The 13,694-nt window shown below is 29.4% G+C and overlaps 3 protein-coding genes across 3 annotated transcripts in view; all 3 read right to left on the reverse strand.

Moving 5' to 3' along the window:
- Positions 1–4,326: 4,326 nt before the first annotated feature.
- GO595_001173 (uncharacterized protein) lies at positions 4,327–6,111 on the reverse strand (the record flags this gene model as incomplete). Its single annotated transcript, XM_067913942.1, has 1 exon — positions 4,327–6,111. The coding sequence occupies one exon, from the start codon at positions 6,109–6,111 to the stop codon at positions 4,327–4,329; it is 1,785 nt and encodes a 594-aa protein (XP_067778643.1).
- A 499-nt stretch (positions 6,112–6,610) lies between these two features.
- GO595_001174 (uncharacterized protein) lies at positions 6,611–7,699 on the reverse strand (the record flags this gene model as incomplete). The annotated part of the gene is made up of 1 exon (XM_067913943.1): positions 6,611–7,699. One exon carries the CDS (start codon positions 7,697–7,699, stop codon positions 6,611–6,613), a length of 1,089 nt encoding a protein of 362 aa, XP_067778644.1.
- A 5,167-nt stretch (positions 7,700–12,866) lies between these two features.
- Positions 12,867–13,694, reverse strand: part of GO595_001175 (uncharacterized protein) — a gene marked incomplete at both ends in the record, with an annotated part of 1,311 nt that continues 483 nt past the window's right edge. Inside the window, one exon of the mRNA XM_067913944.1 lies at positions 12,867–13,694. This exon is cut by the window's right edge and continues 483 nt beyond it. Coding sequence (XP_067778645.1) covers positions 12,867–13,694 — 828 coding nt within the window.

Below are 13,694 nucleotides of genomic sequence, written 5' to 3' on the forward strand. Positions count from 1 at the left end.
TCGAAATGTTTGACTAATTAATAAAGGATAATAACTTATTGAATATAACAATGAATTAATGAATTCTAAATATTCTTTATTTGTTTTTAAGCATTCAATAAATTCATCGATTTTAAATCCCATTTTTTTAATATCAATAGCTTTACCATAAGATACTGGATCTTTTAATATTTGTTTAAAGAAACATTCAATAACTAATTCATTTAATATATTTTTATCTTTAATAATTTTATAAAATAATTTAATATAATATATAAAACTTATCGATGGTTGAATCATTGATATAAAATCATGAATTCGTGAGACTTTAGCTAATACTATAAAATCTTCAATTGACCAATCATTAATAATTTGTTTAAACCATGCAATATAAAATATTGAAAATCGATTAACTTCTTTTAAACTTATTAAATTCTTTTTATATTTATTTGTCATATATTCGAATAATTTATCATGAATATGATAATTAATACAACATGAAATACCTGCACGTATTAATTCGATATTTAAAATTGGTTTTCGAAACATTTTGAAGTTATTCTTTGTTATTATATCATAAACATTTTCTTTAAAATTGATATTAATTTGTTGGATTTTATTATTAATATTTAATGTATGGAATTTCTTATATATTGATTCAGATCGTTTTAATGATAAATTAAAATTATTTACAAAGTTATCCGATGATGTTAAAATAGGTAAAGCCGATAAAGATGATACTTCTGATATTTTAACACTACTTGTATTTCGACTTGAAGTAGTTTTATTAAATCTTGAAAAGAATCGACGTTTAGTAGAACGTTCACTTTGAGGTTGATGAATTTCATTATTACTACTATTTGATTGTATATCAAACGCTGGTAAATGTATTAAATTCCTTTTTGATCTTTTATGAACTTTTCTTTTAGAAATAGAATGGAATTTAGTGTTAAATAATAAACATAAAGATTCAATTAATAATACTTTAAATAAATGATTCGATTTATGAATAAATGTTATATATAAATTTAATACATTATCAATATTATTAATTAATATATTATTAATTGATTTTTGTATGTTTTTAATATAATGACTTTTATTTACATATTGTATTATTATATTAAATGATGATAATACATAATTAAAAAATGAAAATGATTTTTCTTTTGAGTTTAATTCTGATATATTTTTATATATTAAAGTTAAATCATAATGAAAATCATTAAATAAAATTGGTAATATTTCACCAATAGTTTCTGTAACATCAATTGGATTTTTAATTTTATAATTTAATGAAGCTTCAATTAATGTAGTAATTATAGATTTTTGTATGTTTATATTCTTTTTAATATTTAATGAATAAAATGAAGTTAATAAATGACAAATAGAATCTAATAAATTCTTTTCATTACCATTAGAAAATGCATTAAATTGTATTAATGAAACAAAAATATTCATTAATTCTTCCATTATATTAATATCATTTTCATCATTAATTTGTTTAGAATCTAATAAACATGCAAATAATTCAATAACATTAATCCAATATAATGATTTATCGAATTCAAGTTTTTTATATTTATTAATAATTTCTTCTTTAGATATTTGGAATAACTTTTGATATGAATTTGTATTTAAATATTTAAATGATTTGACCATTAATTCATCTTTAAATGTTAAATTATTTAAATATTTCAAATTTAATAATATGAAATTATATTCAATTGGTTTATTATCTTGTCCTGGCATTGGTGTTAACTTTAAGAAATATATATATTTACATAAATATTTCGTCATTATCGATACTCTTTTATGTGAATAATGATATATAAATTCTTTTTTATTATTATCAATTAATGTTAAACTTTCTTTTTGTATTTTATGATTAATAAATTTCATCCATTGTAAAAAGATATATTTAATTGAATATAATAATATTTCATCTGTTAATTTAATTTCAGTAATATTTAATGGAAATCCATATATATAATTTATATTAAATTTTTGTAAATTCTTTTTTAATAACTTTGAAATATATCCTAAAATTTTATCATTTGAGATGAAATTAAGATAAATTGATACAATTTCAAGTGATTTAATAAATTCATCATCAAGTTCATCATGAATATTCTTATAATCTAAAATTTGAAATATCCATTTTAATAATCGATAAAATAAAAATGGTAATACACTAATCGATGGTGATAATATTGAAATTGCTTTTTCTGTTTGTTCTTTAAAATTAATAGTTATCTCTATTAACGTTTGAACTATTTCTTTTCCCTTTAAATTTTGTAAATATTTCTCCCAAATAGGTGAAAATGTAGTGAAATATCGAATAAATGTTAAAATATCATCAGAATATTTTAAATATTGTTGAATATATATAGTTATTAATGCATTTAATATTCGGCAAAATTGATCAAATCGATTATTCGCTTGTGTGAATATATTTAATTGGATATTAATTTCTTGATTATTAATATCAATTAAATTTTGTATATATTCTATGCAACTTTTAGAATATTTTATATTATCAATCACTAAAAAATTTGTTATATATGTTATAAACTTCGAAAATGTTTTAAAGTTCGGTTCATCATTAACATTACGTGTTTGAATATGTACCATTGCCTTTTGATATTTATTTGTTAATTCTACAACAAAACTTATTGGTATTCGATGAATGTTTTCAAGTTTCTTCGGATATCCTAAAATTAAATTACTTAAAAACTTGGAATAACTTAAATATCCAATTGGTTCTTTAGCTACATTAATTAAATAATTAAATGACTTACTTTCTGATTGATTTTCTCGATTCATGTTTTGCCAATATTCTAATGTCGCATATCTTGGTAATATCTCATTTAAAAATTCTTCGTCTTTCGATATTTTCGATTTTTTATATGTGAAAAATTGAGAATTAAATTTTTGTTGAATTTTCCCTAAGAATTCGGTGATATATTTATATCGATATAACTCTTCTTTATCAATTAATACAATTGCATTTAATATTTCTATGATTCCATATGCAACAGAATTCTTTAAATAATCTTTTTTCTGTTTGATTTGACTCATTAAATTTAATATGGTGTTTAATTGATGATAATCATTGGAAGTAGTATTTGATTGTAATGTAATGGAACACATTGGTATTAAAGCTCCAAATAAACAACAATATTCATGTGAAAATTTCCAATTACATAATGAGTAATATACTTTTTGTGCTTCAATACATCCATTTTGTATAAGTTTTGAATGTAAATCAGGATGAGACATGAAAAATACTGTTAATGATCGATGAAGATATTTGACAAATCGTGTTCGACGTTCTGGTTGAATATTAGGAATTAATTGGTTGGATATTTCAAGAATGGATCGGAATGTGGATGTCGTATAATTTAAATAAGAAAATAATTTCATCAATTTATTGGTATCAGATTCAACGTCGAATTTGAGAATGGGATTAGAACCAAGTTCAACTAAAAGTCTAAGGACTTTCTTGGTGGATTCAATTAACGGCGTTTCTGCATCACCAAAATGATCTCGGAAATTTAAATTTAATGTAAGTGATTGTGTGATGTCATCGACTTCTGGATTAATTTCAAGACCACCGGAATTTAAAATAAATTCATTTGCTATAAGAATTTGTTTGGGTAAAATGGGTTTAACTATTTTTTCTTCATGTGGATCATATTTTTGAAACCATTTCTTAACTTTCCTTAAAAGAAATAACACAACTGAGTTTTGATTGATTTTCATGATTTTTTCCATGGTTTGAAAGTAATTTCGACTTGGTGATTCTAACCAACTTGCAGCGGAAAATGCTTGAATATCATCATTTGTATCTTCCGTCGTGCGGAGGTCTTTTTTAATTTCTTTTAATAATGATATTATAATTTGTTGGCATATTCCTTCGGACATGGAGTATCAGATTTTTTTAGTCGATGCAGTTTGTGGAGAAATCGATCGGAAACCGTTAAACAGGTATCAATTGGTGTGTGTCCACAGTTCAATTTTGAAATTCAACATAAAGTATTTAATTTTATTGCATGATGTGGGAGCAAAGAAATTCATTTTTGAAGAGTAAAACCTTTCATATTTCAAAAAATAATATAACTTCATAACAAATGCTTTATTTCTTATGTAAAATTCATATAAATTATAAATATTATTGTAAGATTTCGGGAGAAATTTAATATTTTGCTCGAAATTTTTTGGTTATTTTTTCAAAAGTTTATTATCGGAAAAATTTCCCTCATTTTGAATACAGAAGATTTTCTATATTGAAAAAAAATGCACTTTTAATTCAAAATATTCTGTGAATCAAATTTGATGCTTTAATTAATCCCATGTTGATGTGGTTGTTGTTTCATCTTCAGAGTCATCTGATTCATCTGATTCTTGGATAAACTGACGACGGAGTAAGATTTGGAGCAAAGTATCATCTTGCTCATTTTGAGGAAGTGCTGGTCTTTCTCCAACTTCGACTTTCTTAAGAGTAACAGACGCAATATCTGTAACACCTCCAGCTGCAGGCTTAATCTTGAAGATTTCCGAAGCCGTACCTGTAGTTGGTGGAGGTGGTGGTGGCGGAGGAGGTGGAGGAGGCGGTGGTGGAGGTGGAGGAGGTGCAGCAGCTGAAGAAGAAGCATTGCTTGAAGGAGTTGGTTTCGATGATTGTTTGCTTGGAGTTGAAGATTTTGATGATGATGATTTCTTTTCTTTCTTTGATGATGATGGAGCCTTTTCTTTCTTCTTTTCTTTCTTCTTCGAGAAGAAACTAAAGAGTCCTTTCTTCTTTGTCTTCGTTTCTTCCTTCTTTGAATGACTTGAAGTTTGTTTAGCAGGAACGTCTTCAATATCATTCGTCGGACGAACTGTTGCCTTTGGAATTGCAATTGGAATTGGCGCAACTTCTTCTTCAACTGTTGGCTGTGGTGTTGGCGCTGGTGCAGGTTCTGGAGCAGGTGTTGGTTTAGGAGCAGGTTGTTGAACAGGTGCTGGTTTCGGTGTTTCTGGAGGTAAAGTTTTACCAGCAGCTGGAGAGAGCTTAACGGGCGCCGGCGGGGCGGGTGTGGATTTGGCTGGTGTCGATGTCGGGGTGGCCCGCGGGGGTGCCTGTGGAGCGGTTTTAACGGGCGCCGCAGGGGCAGGCGAAGCTTTGGGTGCAGGTTTATTAGGTGGAGTTATTGTCTTTGACTGGAACTTAGGAATAGTGGTTTGAGTTGGCGAAGGAGGTGATTGCTTAGGTGATGGAGTCTTTGTTGGGAAGGTGATGCTTGATTGAGGGATTTCTGATGATCGATTGTAACTTTGGGCAGAGCGCTCAGGGGAACTTCCAACAACAACAGAATCATCTTCATCATATGAGATAACTGTTTGAGTATGTGTTGCTTGATTTTGTTGTTTTCTTCTGGCTTGCTGCTTGATGGATTGACGCCAGTTTGGATCGCCTGGTGGTGGAGGAACAACCAAAACAGTTTCTTGCCTTGGAACTTGACCTGTAAATGCATGTAATATTGCAGTTGATTCTTCCATAGAAACTAATTTCCTGGAAGAACGTACGCGTTGAGGAGCCTTTTCTTTTGTTTGAGTGGCTTCTTGGATTTCGCATTGTTTTCCAAGTTCTTCGATATATTGTCTCCTGAAAAATCCGGGATCAGTAATGTATTGTTCGAGTTGCTTTGGATCTGGAATTTCTTGTACGCCGGTCCAACTATCGAATGTAACATCTTTCTTTGGCTCTGGAATAATTGATAAAACGCTGGCATGATATTGACCAGGAAGATTCTCGGAGTTGTCGATGAACTGTATTGGTACAGGAGTTCCAGGCTTTGAGAAAGAGTCGATATTTCTCTTTTGTAAATTTCCAATTGAAACAGATGCGTTTTGTTGGAATGTTTCTATAAAGGATGAAATACGTGCGACACGCGCTGTTAGCTTTACCATATCTACATTGATATCCTTAAATAAACGAGTCGCGAAATCAACCAAATTGACAATTTGATTAATTAACCCACGGTTATAAACATCCTCCATAGTGTTCAATGTATCCGCAATGTTGTTGTTCTGGAAATCCCACGTTGAACATTCATCGATCGAAGGGATGTGGAATGCTGGAAACATTTTAAAGTCCACTTTTTGATACAATTCTTAATTTACGGGAAAATTTTCAGTTTAAAACGGTTCCCACGATCAGAGATTGTGTGCCTTTTACGGTTATAAACTGTTGTCTTGATCAGTTCCCTGTAAACAACTTTTTATTTCTTCGCTTAATGGATTAACAAATGTTATTGAACATATTTTATATTATTTTGTTATGTGCTCAATTTTTCGTTATATATATTCATGCTATAACCAAAAATTTGGAAATGCAGTTGAATATCATACTTAAAAAAAGACATAGTAATTAGTATTTTGAAATGAACTTGACTATATTAAAAGAAGAATAACTATATAGTATACTAAGGTTTTTAATAACAATAAAAATGTATAATTTCTTATTCACATATGTGAAGGAAATTCTTTAATATCACAATTTAATGGAAATTTGTTCATTTTCAAACAAACGAAAGGATAAAATTTCAGTCATTACATTAAAAAAACAAAACGTTCATAAAAAAATTTATCCACATTTTATTGAATCCAAAGTATAATAGAATAGGTCACCTTCTTTTGGGACATCATCCACTGTAATATTAATGACAATATTTGCTTTTGTAACTACTGAATGATATATCGGAATAGCCATCAACCTATAAACATAACCAAGTCCAGCCCAAAAAGTAATCATTGTTTTGCCCACAGCAGGACTTAGTTTACCAGATAATTCTTTCCTTTTGATTAAAACAATATCTGGATTATAAGTCTTCATTTTATATCCACTAATGTCAGTCCATGTAATTTCTCTTCCGTTTTGATCGAATGTAGGCAAATGTTTTCGATATAATTCACGGAACCGATTTAAATATTCCAAAACTTCTTCTGAATATGTTGCATTTAGTTTAGTGTATACCCATGAGTAATTCCCAAGTTTTGGTAACGAATAAGTTGTTGTTGCGTTTATTGCATATGTACGAACAACTGGAGGATAACAATTAAAATAAGTTTTAACTTTACCTGTTTGAACAGAAGTACCTGTAAAGCCTACTTCCAAATATGGAAGCTGATTAATCATATCATTAATGCCACTTTCATATGATGCATAACTTTGCGCAAAGTTATGACTAAATGCATTATCAACAATTTCAATATCGCTAATTTCTATGGGACTCACAAGGGCAAAAATAAAAGTGGCTATAGCAAAAAATGGTAAAATTGATAAAATTATCCATGGAGTTGATATTGTGAAAAAATACACATTTAATGGTATTGTTATAAGAAAAATAATTATGATACAATAATAAGTCCAATATATTGCAAGGGGAGTGGTGGGCATTTCAAAGAAATCAAGTTCAGGATTCTGTTTTTTGGCTTCAAGATATTCACTGCGTGGGATAAAAAATGAGCAAAAGAAAAGGATTGTGAAAAAAACAATTAAAAATGTAGGAACCAATATTGGTATCAAGTCACCAACAGAGAACCTAAAATGTGATGAAGAATCACCTACATGTGTAACTCCTGGCGTCGCAGAATGTCGATGATTGAAATCATCAAAATCACCTGCTTCTCTGTCAACAGTAGCTTTCTGGCCTTCCTCATCAAGTTCATTCATTTCTAGATTAGTATCCATTTGAGAAAACTATAACTCGTTACAAAGTCTCAAAAAAAAAAAAAAATTACAGTTTGCGATGTTTGTGGGCGCCGATAGAACATTAAACCGTTTATTTTTATAAACACAGAAGAAAAGAAAGTGTTTCTTAACTTTAATGTAACATTATATTTTTATTCATTTTGTAGTGATTTAAAATCTCGAAACAGATTTATCTTAGTCTTAAAAATGAAAATTTTATGGACACAGCATTTCCGACAATCCTAAAGGAAAACAGACTTCAAACTTCATTGGATACATTCCAATGAATTTTATCATATGTTTAAAATACATTTAACAATTTATATCGATTAAACATGAATCTTAGGATAAACATACTTTTTTTGTTCGAGAATTTGAAGATATAACAATATGTTTTAAATATAATGAAATAATTTCCGATTAATATTAACCATAAAAATATAGTATACATGATTAAAATTTATAACAACAACCTTTTATGCCATTTACTTATATAATGGGTTAAAGTGACCGCATAACCAAAAGCGAAAACAACAGAAAATAGCAGCAAGATTAAAAACAATGTGAAATGGGAGAAATACACTAAAAGCAATATGAGGCGCCCGACATCTCTTGTACATATATTCATCAAGTTGTTCATCTAATGTAAGATCAGTGCTTACAGTTTGATTCATGTAACTTGAGAGTTCTTCAAAGTATTGATGATCTGTTTGATTTGTATCTATAAGCAATAACTTGTAATTTTCACACTGAGCTTGCTTGGTGTTTCCGATAATAATGCATGTGCAAATAAAGCTTCCAAAAGGAACGCATAAACAAAAAACCCATTGCAAAAGAGCATGCATTTGCAAAGAGCGGAGTGCGCTTGGTGATCGGTCGTCGTTCCATCTTGGTTGGCTTTCATTCAGAATGCCCCAGTAAATTCCACCATATATCAAGCGACCAAAAAAACAAAGAATACAAACCAAGACAACACAAAAGGTCAAGAACTGATTTCTACCTTCAATGGCTTTTGCATCCGCTAGACTTTGATCAAATATTACACCTTCGGTTAACTGGACTGGTGCTGCTTCGTCCGACATCAAAGGTTTTTGTAAATATAACCGAAATCTTCCTTCGTATTGACGAAAGATTTCCCAGTGAAGTTTTTTTTTTCAAATAAGAATTTAAATTGCTGAGAAAAACAAAATAAGGAATCCTAAAGATCTGGGAAATATTATGAGTCCAAACGTTGTTAATTTTAAAATTTATTCATACTGATCACGTATGATTTAGAATCGAATTTTCCGGAAAATATGGCATTCCGTTTCTTGATATTTAAAGAAGGCATTATCGAATTAATCATTAATTAAACTATTTTGTCAAATTTGTTCAAAAGATAAATAAAAAAATGAAGTATATAATTTGCTTTTTGTAATGACATGAAACACCAACGAGTTCATGTTTATCCATTTTGGTGCAGAGAAGTTTTTAAAACAAATTTTTATAAGCGTTAAATTTAATTAAATGATAGGATGAAAAATTTTGACTTGAAAGAATTTAATAAAATTAACCCATCATAACATAGCACATGCATTTTTAAGAAAAAATATATAAGATAAAGATTTAGATATCAAAATAAAAACTCGATTGGTTAATTACGATACAAATGGGCTATCGTTGTCGAATCAATTTTTGCGAACTTTATCTGTTTACAAAATCAACCCGAAGCAGGCACCTGCTAAATTTGGAGCGAAGAAACAATGGGGGAAAATTACAAAGCTATTGAATTCCCTCCAATCCCAAATAACCTTTCGAAATTATTTGATATAGAAAATCCCTTATCACCAAAAATTAGAGATTTAATGAAAAAGACCAAAAATCATCAAGTTTTTCTTAATAACCTATGCACTGAATATGAAAATCGAATAAGCAAGCATGCAACAAAATTAACAAAATGTAAGAGCGGTCCAATTGTATTTCAAAATGAGAAGAAAGAAATTGTTTTCTTAAGGAAAAAACATGCAAAGGCATCACGTAAAGTATACACTATAAGCCGAGAAATATATACCAATTGTATATCTTTAGTACAATTTGTTTTATCTTATCTACAATTTTTTATTGACAATACAATCCCTGTTTTATTTGATGAGGTTCAGTTTAAAAAGTACTTGGAATCTATATGCGCTGATAAGTACTTAACAAAATATCAATTCCGAAAAAAATCGACCAAAGCAAAAATCAATTTCTATAAAGATACAAGACTTTATCCAGACTATGATGCTGAGAGAATTAAAGCTGAAATAGAAGTGGCTACAAGCAACTTTATTTCCCAAATTGAATATTGTCCATATTCTCATTTTGATGTGATTTTCCATAACCATATTGACAACTCTCCAAGAAAGGTCAGAGTAATTCAAGTAGCCAAATCTCTTGTTTCTGAGCAGTTTGAACAATCAAAAGAAAACAAGGAGAAAAACAATCATCTATGCAACACAGTTATTAATGAACTTCTTGATGACATCGAAGTAACTGATCCTACACAGAAGAAAGTTATTCGGATAACCGTATTTCGTTATGTTTTTGATTGCTTATACACATACAGCCCAATTTTATCACTGTTCAACAACGACTTCACTCGAAATTCAATACTCATTCAAAAATTGACTCCGAACGAACTAAACCTTCCAAAAAGTTTCGTCAAAGACGATCATCGGGATACCCCGCTCATCGATTTTCTTGATCATGACCAAGCACTAGGACAAATTATCAAAATAATATCATCACTAGAATTTGTGTTGAATATATTCGATATTGCTTACATTCTTCACGAAGCTATCGCAATGATTCAGAATTATGTCAATGATAATAATAATAATGCATTTATACCATTGGACTTTGACAACCTGTTTAACATTTTCATTTCTTTGTTGGTAGCAAATCCACCAAGTAACTCCGAAGGAATAATGACATATGTTGAACAATATTCCAACAAACTTCCTCCACTTCTAAAGCATTCTTGCATGCTGTTATCTGCAGCAGTGAAGTATATTACCAATTTCAGGAATGAAGAGCTTTCGCCTGGTCTATCAGAGAGAATCAATGAAATTAATTCCAAAATTAAGTAGTTCTATGTGGTACATTGCAATGCAATATACTATGCGGGATAAACAAATAATATAAACTATCATTAAATCTGTGATTAGACTTTTTTTTTAAATCTTTATTAATAATTAAAACAAGTAAAATTTATAAGTTGTTTATTATGTTTAAAGTGTAACAAATACGTTGGGTGTTCCCTTAGACACGTTCACGCCTATTTCGCTAATTGACACATGGAACATTAGTTCACCGCTCACTAACAATTCATCTCTATTCAAAAACATTTCCTCATTAGTTATGTTAATATGTTTTGCGCATTGTTTTAACAATATGTCCACATTTGCTAAATGACTCATTTCGAATTCCTTAAAAGGCGGACTTTCTTCAAAGCACAACTCAGCGATTTTTTTAATTTCATTTTCAGCGCAATTTTTATTATCCGTAATTAATTTCACAAAAGAACAAAAATAAAAAACAGAAAGTGTTGCATTTGTATCCAAATCATATTCATTATTTGAATTTATCATTTTTTTAAATGCCTTAAATTTCTTTAAATCGAATGTTTTAAAATGAGAAATAAAATCATTTAAAACATTTAAAGCAAGTGAAATATATTTAATCCCATCGAAAAACTCAAATTTATGACCCAAAAATAATAATTCTTGAGTCACAAAATTTGTTTTATATCTTTTATAATATAATGTTCGAAATTCTAAAGAAATTGGCTCTAACATTTGTAACTTAGTTTTGATGTTATTTAATTCGTTTTTAAATGATTCCGCTCCATATTCAACGCATTTCCGATATAACATCTTTGGGAAATTTGGTAAATTGATAAAAGAATTTATGTTATCTTTACCAAAAATTGTTGTCGAAACAATTTCGATAAGTTGAAATTGAAGTTTTTCATTTTGTTGGATCGATTTTGATATTAATAAAATCGTTTTATAATATTCATAACTTTGCATTTCATAGATATATTGTATACCTTTTTCTTCTTCTTTTATAAGTTTTCGCTTCTTTTCTAATTCCTTCTTGTTAAAATATTCAAGTAATGTCGGTGGTTCAATTGTTTCCGATTTTAATTTAGAATAAATATGTTTCCCAAGTGCCCATTCACATTGCATTTGTGTTATCTTTTCGGATAACTTTTGATATATTATTGTGGGAATAAAAGATGATTGTTCAACACCTTCATTCATCACAAAACGTGAAAAAGAAGTCGTTAAATATGGATGCAAAATCTTAAAAAGATTATTTGCTGCTTCAAATGATATAAGATTATATCCAAATAATTTCATGTATTGAAGTGCTTTCAATTGGAATTCGTCCGTTAAGAGTACTGAAATTTGAATGAGAAAATTCAATGATGGGGAATAAACGGTCGATTGTGATGAGAAGCCTGGAATGGAGTTCTTGGGTTTGCTTGGCAAATGAAGATGATTAAGTTGTGTTTGCTTTTCATTTAGATATTGTTTTAATTTTTGTAATAAATCATCAACTAATGGATTGGTTTGATCAACTATGGAATGAATAAAATATTCAAGAAAATTGTAGTCAATAAATTCTTCAACAAAAAGCGAAACAATATAAGAAATTCTACTAAATTGTTCGGTGTCACCTTGAAATTCTTTAATCAATTGACTAACTATTTCAATAATTGATTCTGATTGTTCAAAAAGAAAAGAAACCTTCTTAACTGCGTCTTCCAATTCAGGGTTATCAGAAACTAATAATAAAATTCTATTATAAGTATCGTTTGATAATTTTTTTGTTTCTTCAATTTGTTGAGATAAAAGTGAGAACTCTGTTGCCTTCTCTTCATTTGATTGAACGTATGCCTTAATATCATTTAGTAATTCACTAATTGCATTGATTTCCCCCATTTTTGAAAAGAAAATTGACACAACTCTGTTCGAAAAGTTAACGGCCGAATTGAGCACTTCAACGATAGTTTTTCTATGAAACGATAATATCTTTTCTGGGCAAAACCGCTCTGGGATCATAGAATTCTCTATCGTTCAGATCACCAAAGAAAAATAAATTTTAACGAAAAGCAGAAATTTATTTATTCTTCATCACCGCCAACTGCTCCCTTCAGTTCTTCACTTAAAGCGTGAGCGAATTCCATCAGTTCCTTGGATTCTACTCCCAGTTCGATATTGTTCAATTCGCCGATTAGACCATTTTCCACCAAGTTCCTTGCGACAGTACTATGTTGATCATCTTCGGCCAACTTTTGGGTATAGTTTATTAAATGGCCTAATGCCTTTATAAAGAGCAATTTTCCGTTATCACTTTGGGCGCTGAAATATGAAATTACAACGTTTTCGAAGTCATCGATTTTGTCCAAAATGAACTTTGTGATTTCAGCATCATTTAGGTTAAAGTATGCCATAATTATCAAAGATGCAGCGCTTGCTATTTCGAATCTTTCTTTTAGTAAGTCCAGCGCTAATTTTAAGACATCTTCTGAGAACTTCTTTATGTTAACTAAAGTCACTTCGCCAAGTGCTGGGAAGAGTGAATTACCTTGTACTCTTGTGTATTGGTATATTGATTCAGCCCATATGTTACAAAAATGGATTTTATATATATCCTCCTTGAGTTCTATTGGCGAAAATTGCAAAAAGCTTTCCGACGTTATAATATATTCCGAAGATAAATGATGCATTTCACATGCAGCTACTAACGTTTTTAATGCTTCACCTACAATTATTTGATCAGGATTCTGTAAATTCTTAAGAACAGCATCTAATAGTGGTGGAGCAATTGGAAAGTTTAAGTCTTTTTTAATTAAATTGCCTTTCGTTAAATTATGGACACAACCAATGCCATGTTTAATAAATTGCTGAGCAACTTCAACACCAATATCTGGAGGAACACCATCGATCTT

This window comes from Histomonas meleagridis (genome assembly GCF_020186115.1).
Source record: "Histomonas meleagridis strain 2922-C6/04-10x chromosome Unknown contig_120, whole genome shotgun sequence".
Classification (NCBI taxonomy): Eukaryota; Parabasalia; order Tritrichomonadida; family Dientamoebidae; genus Histomonas; species Histomonas meleagridis.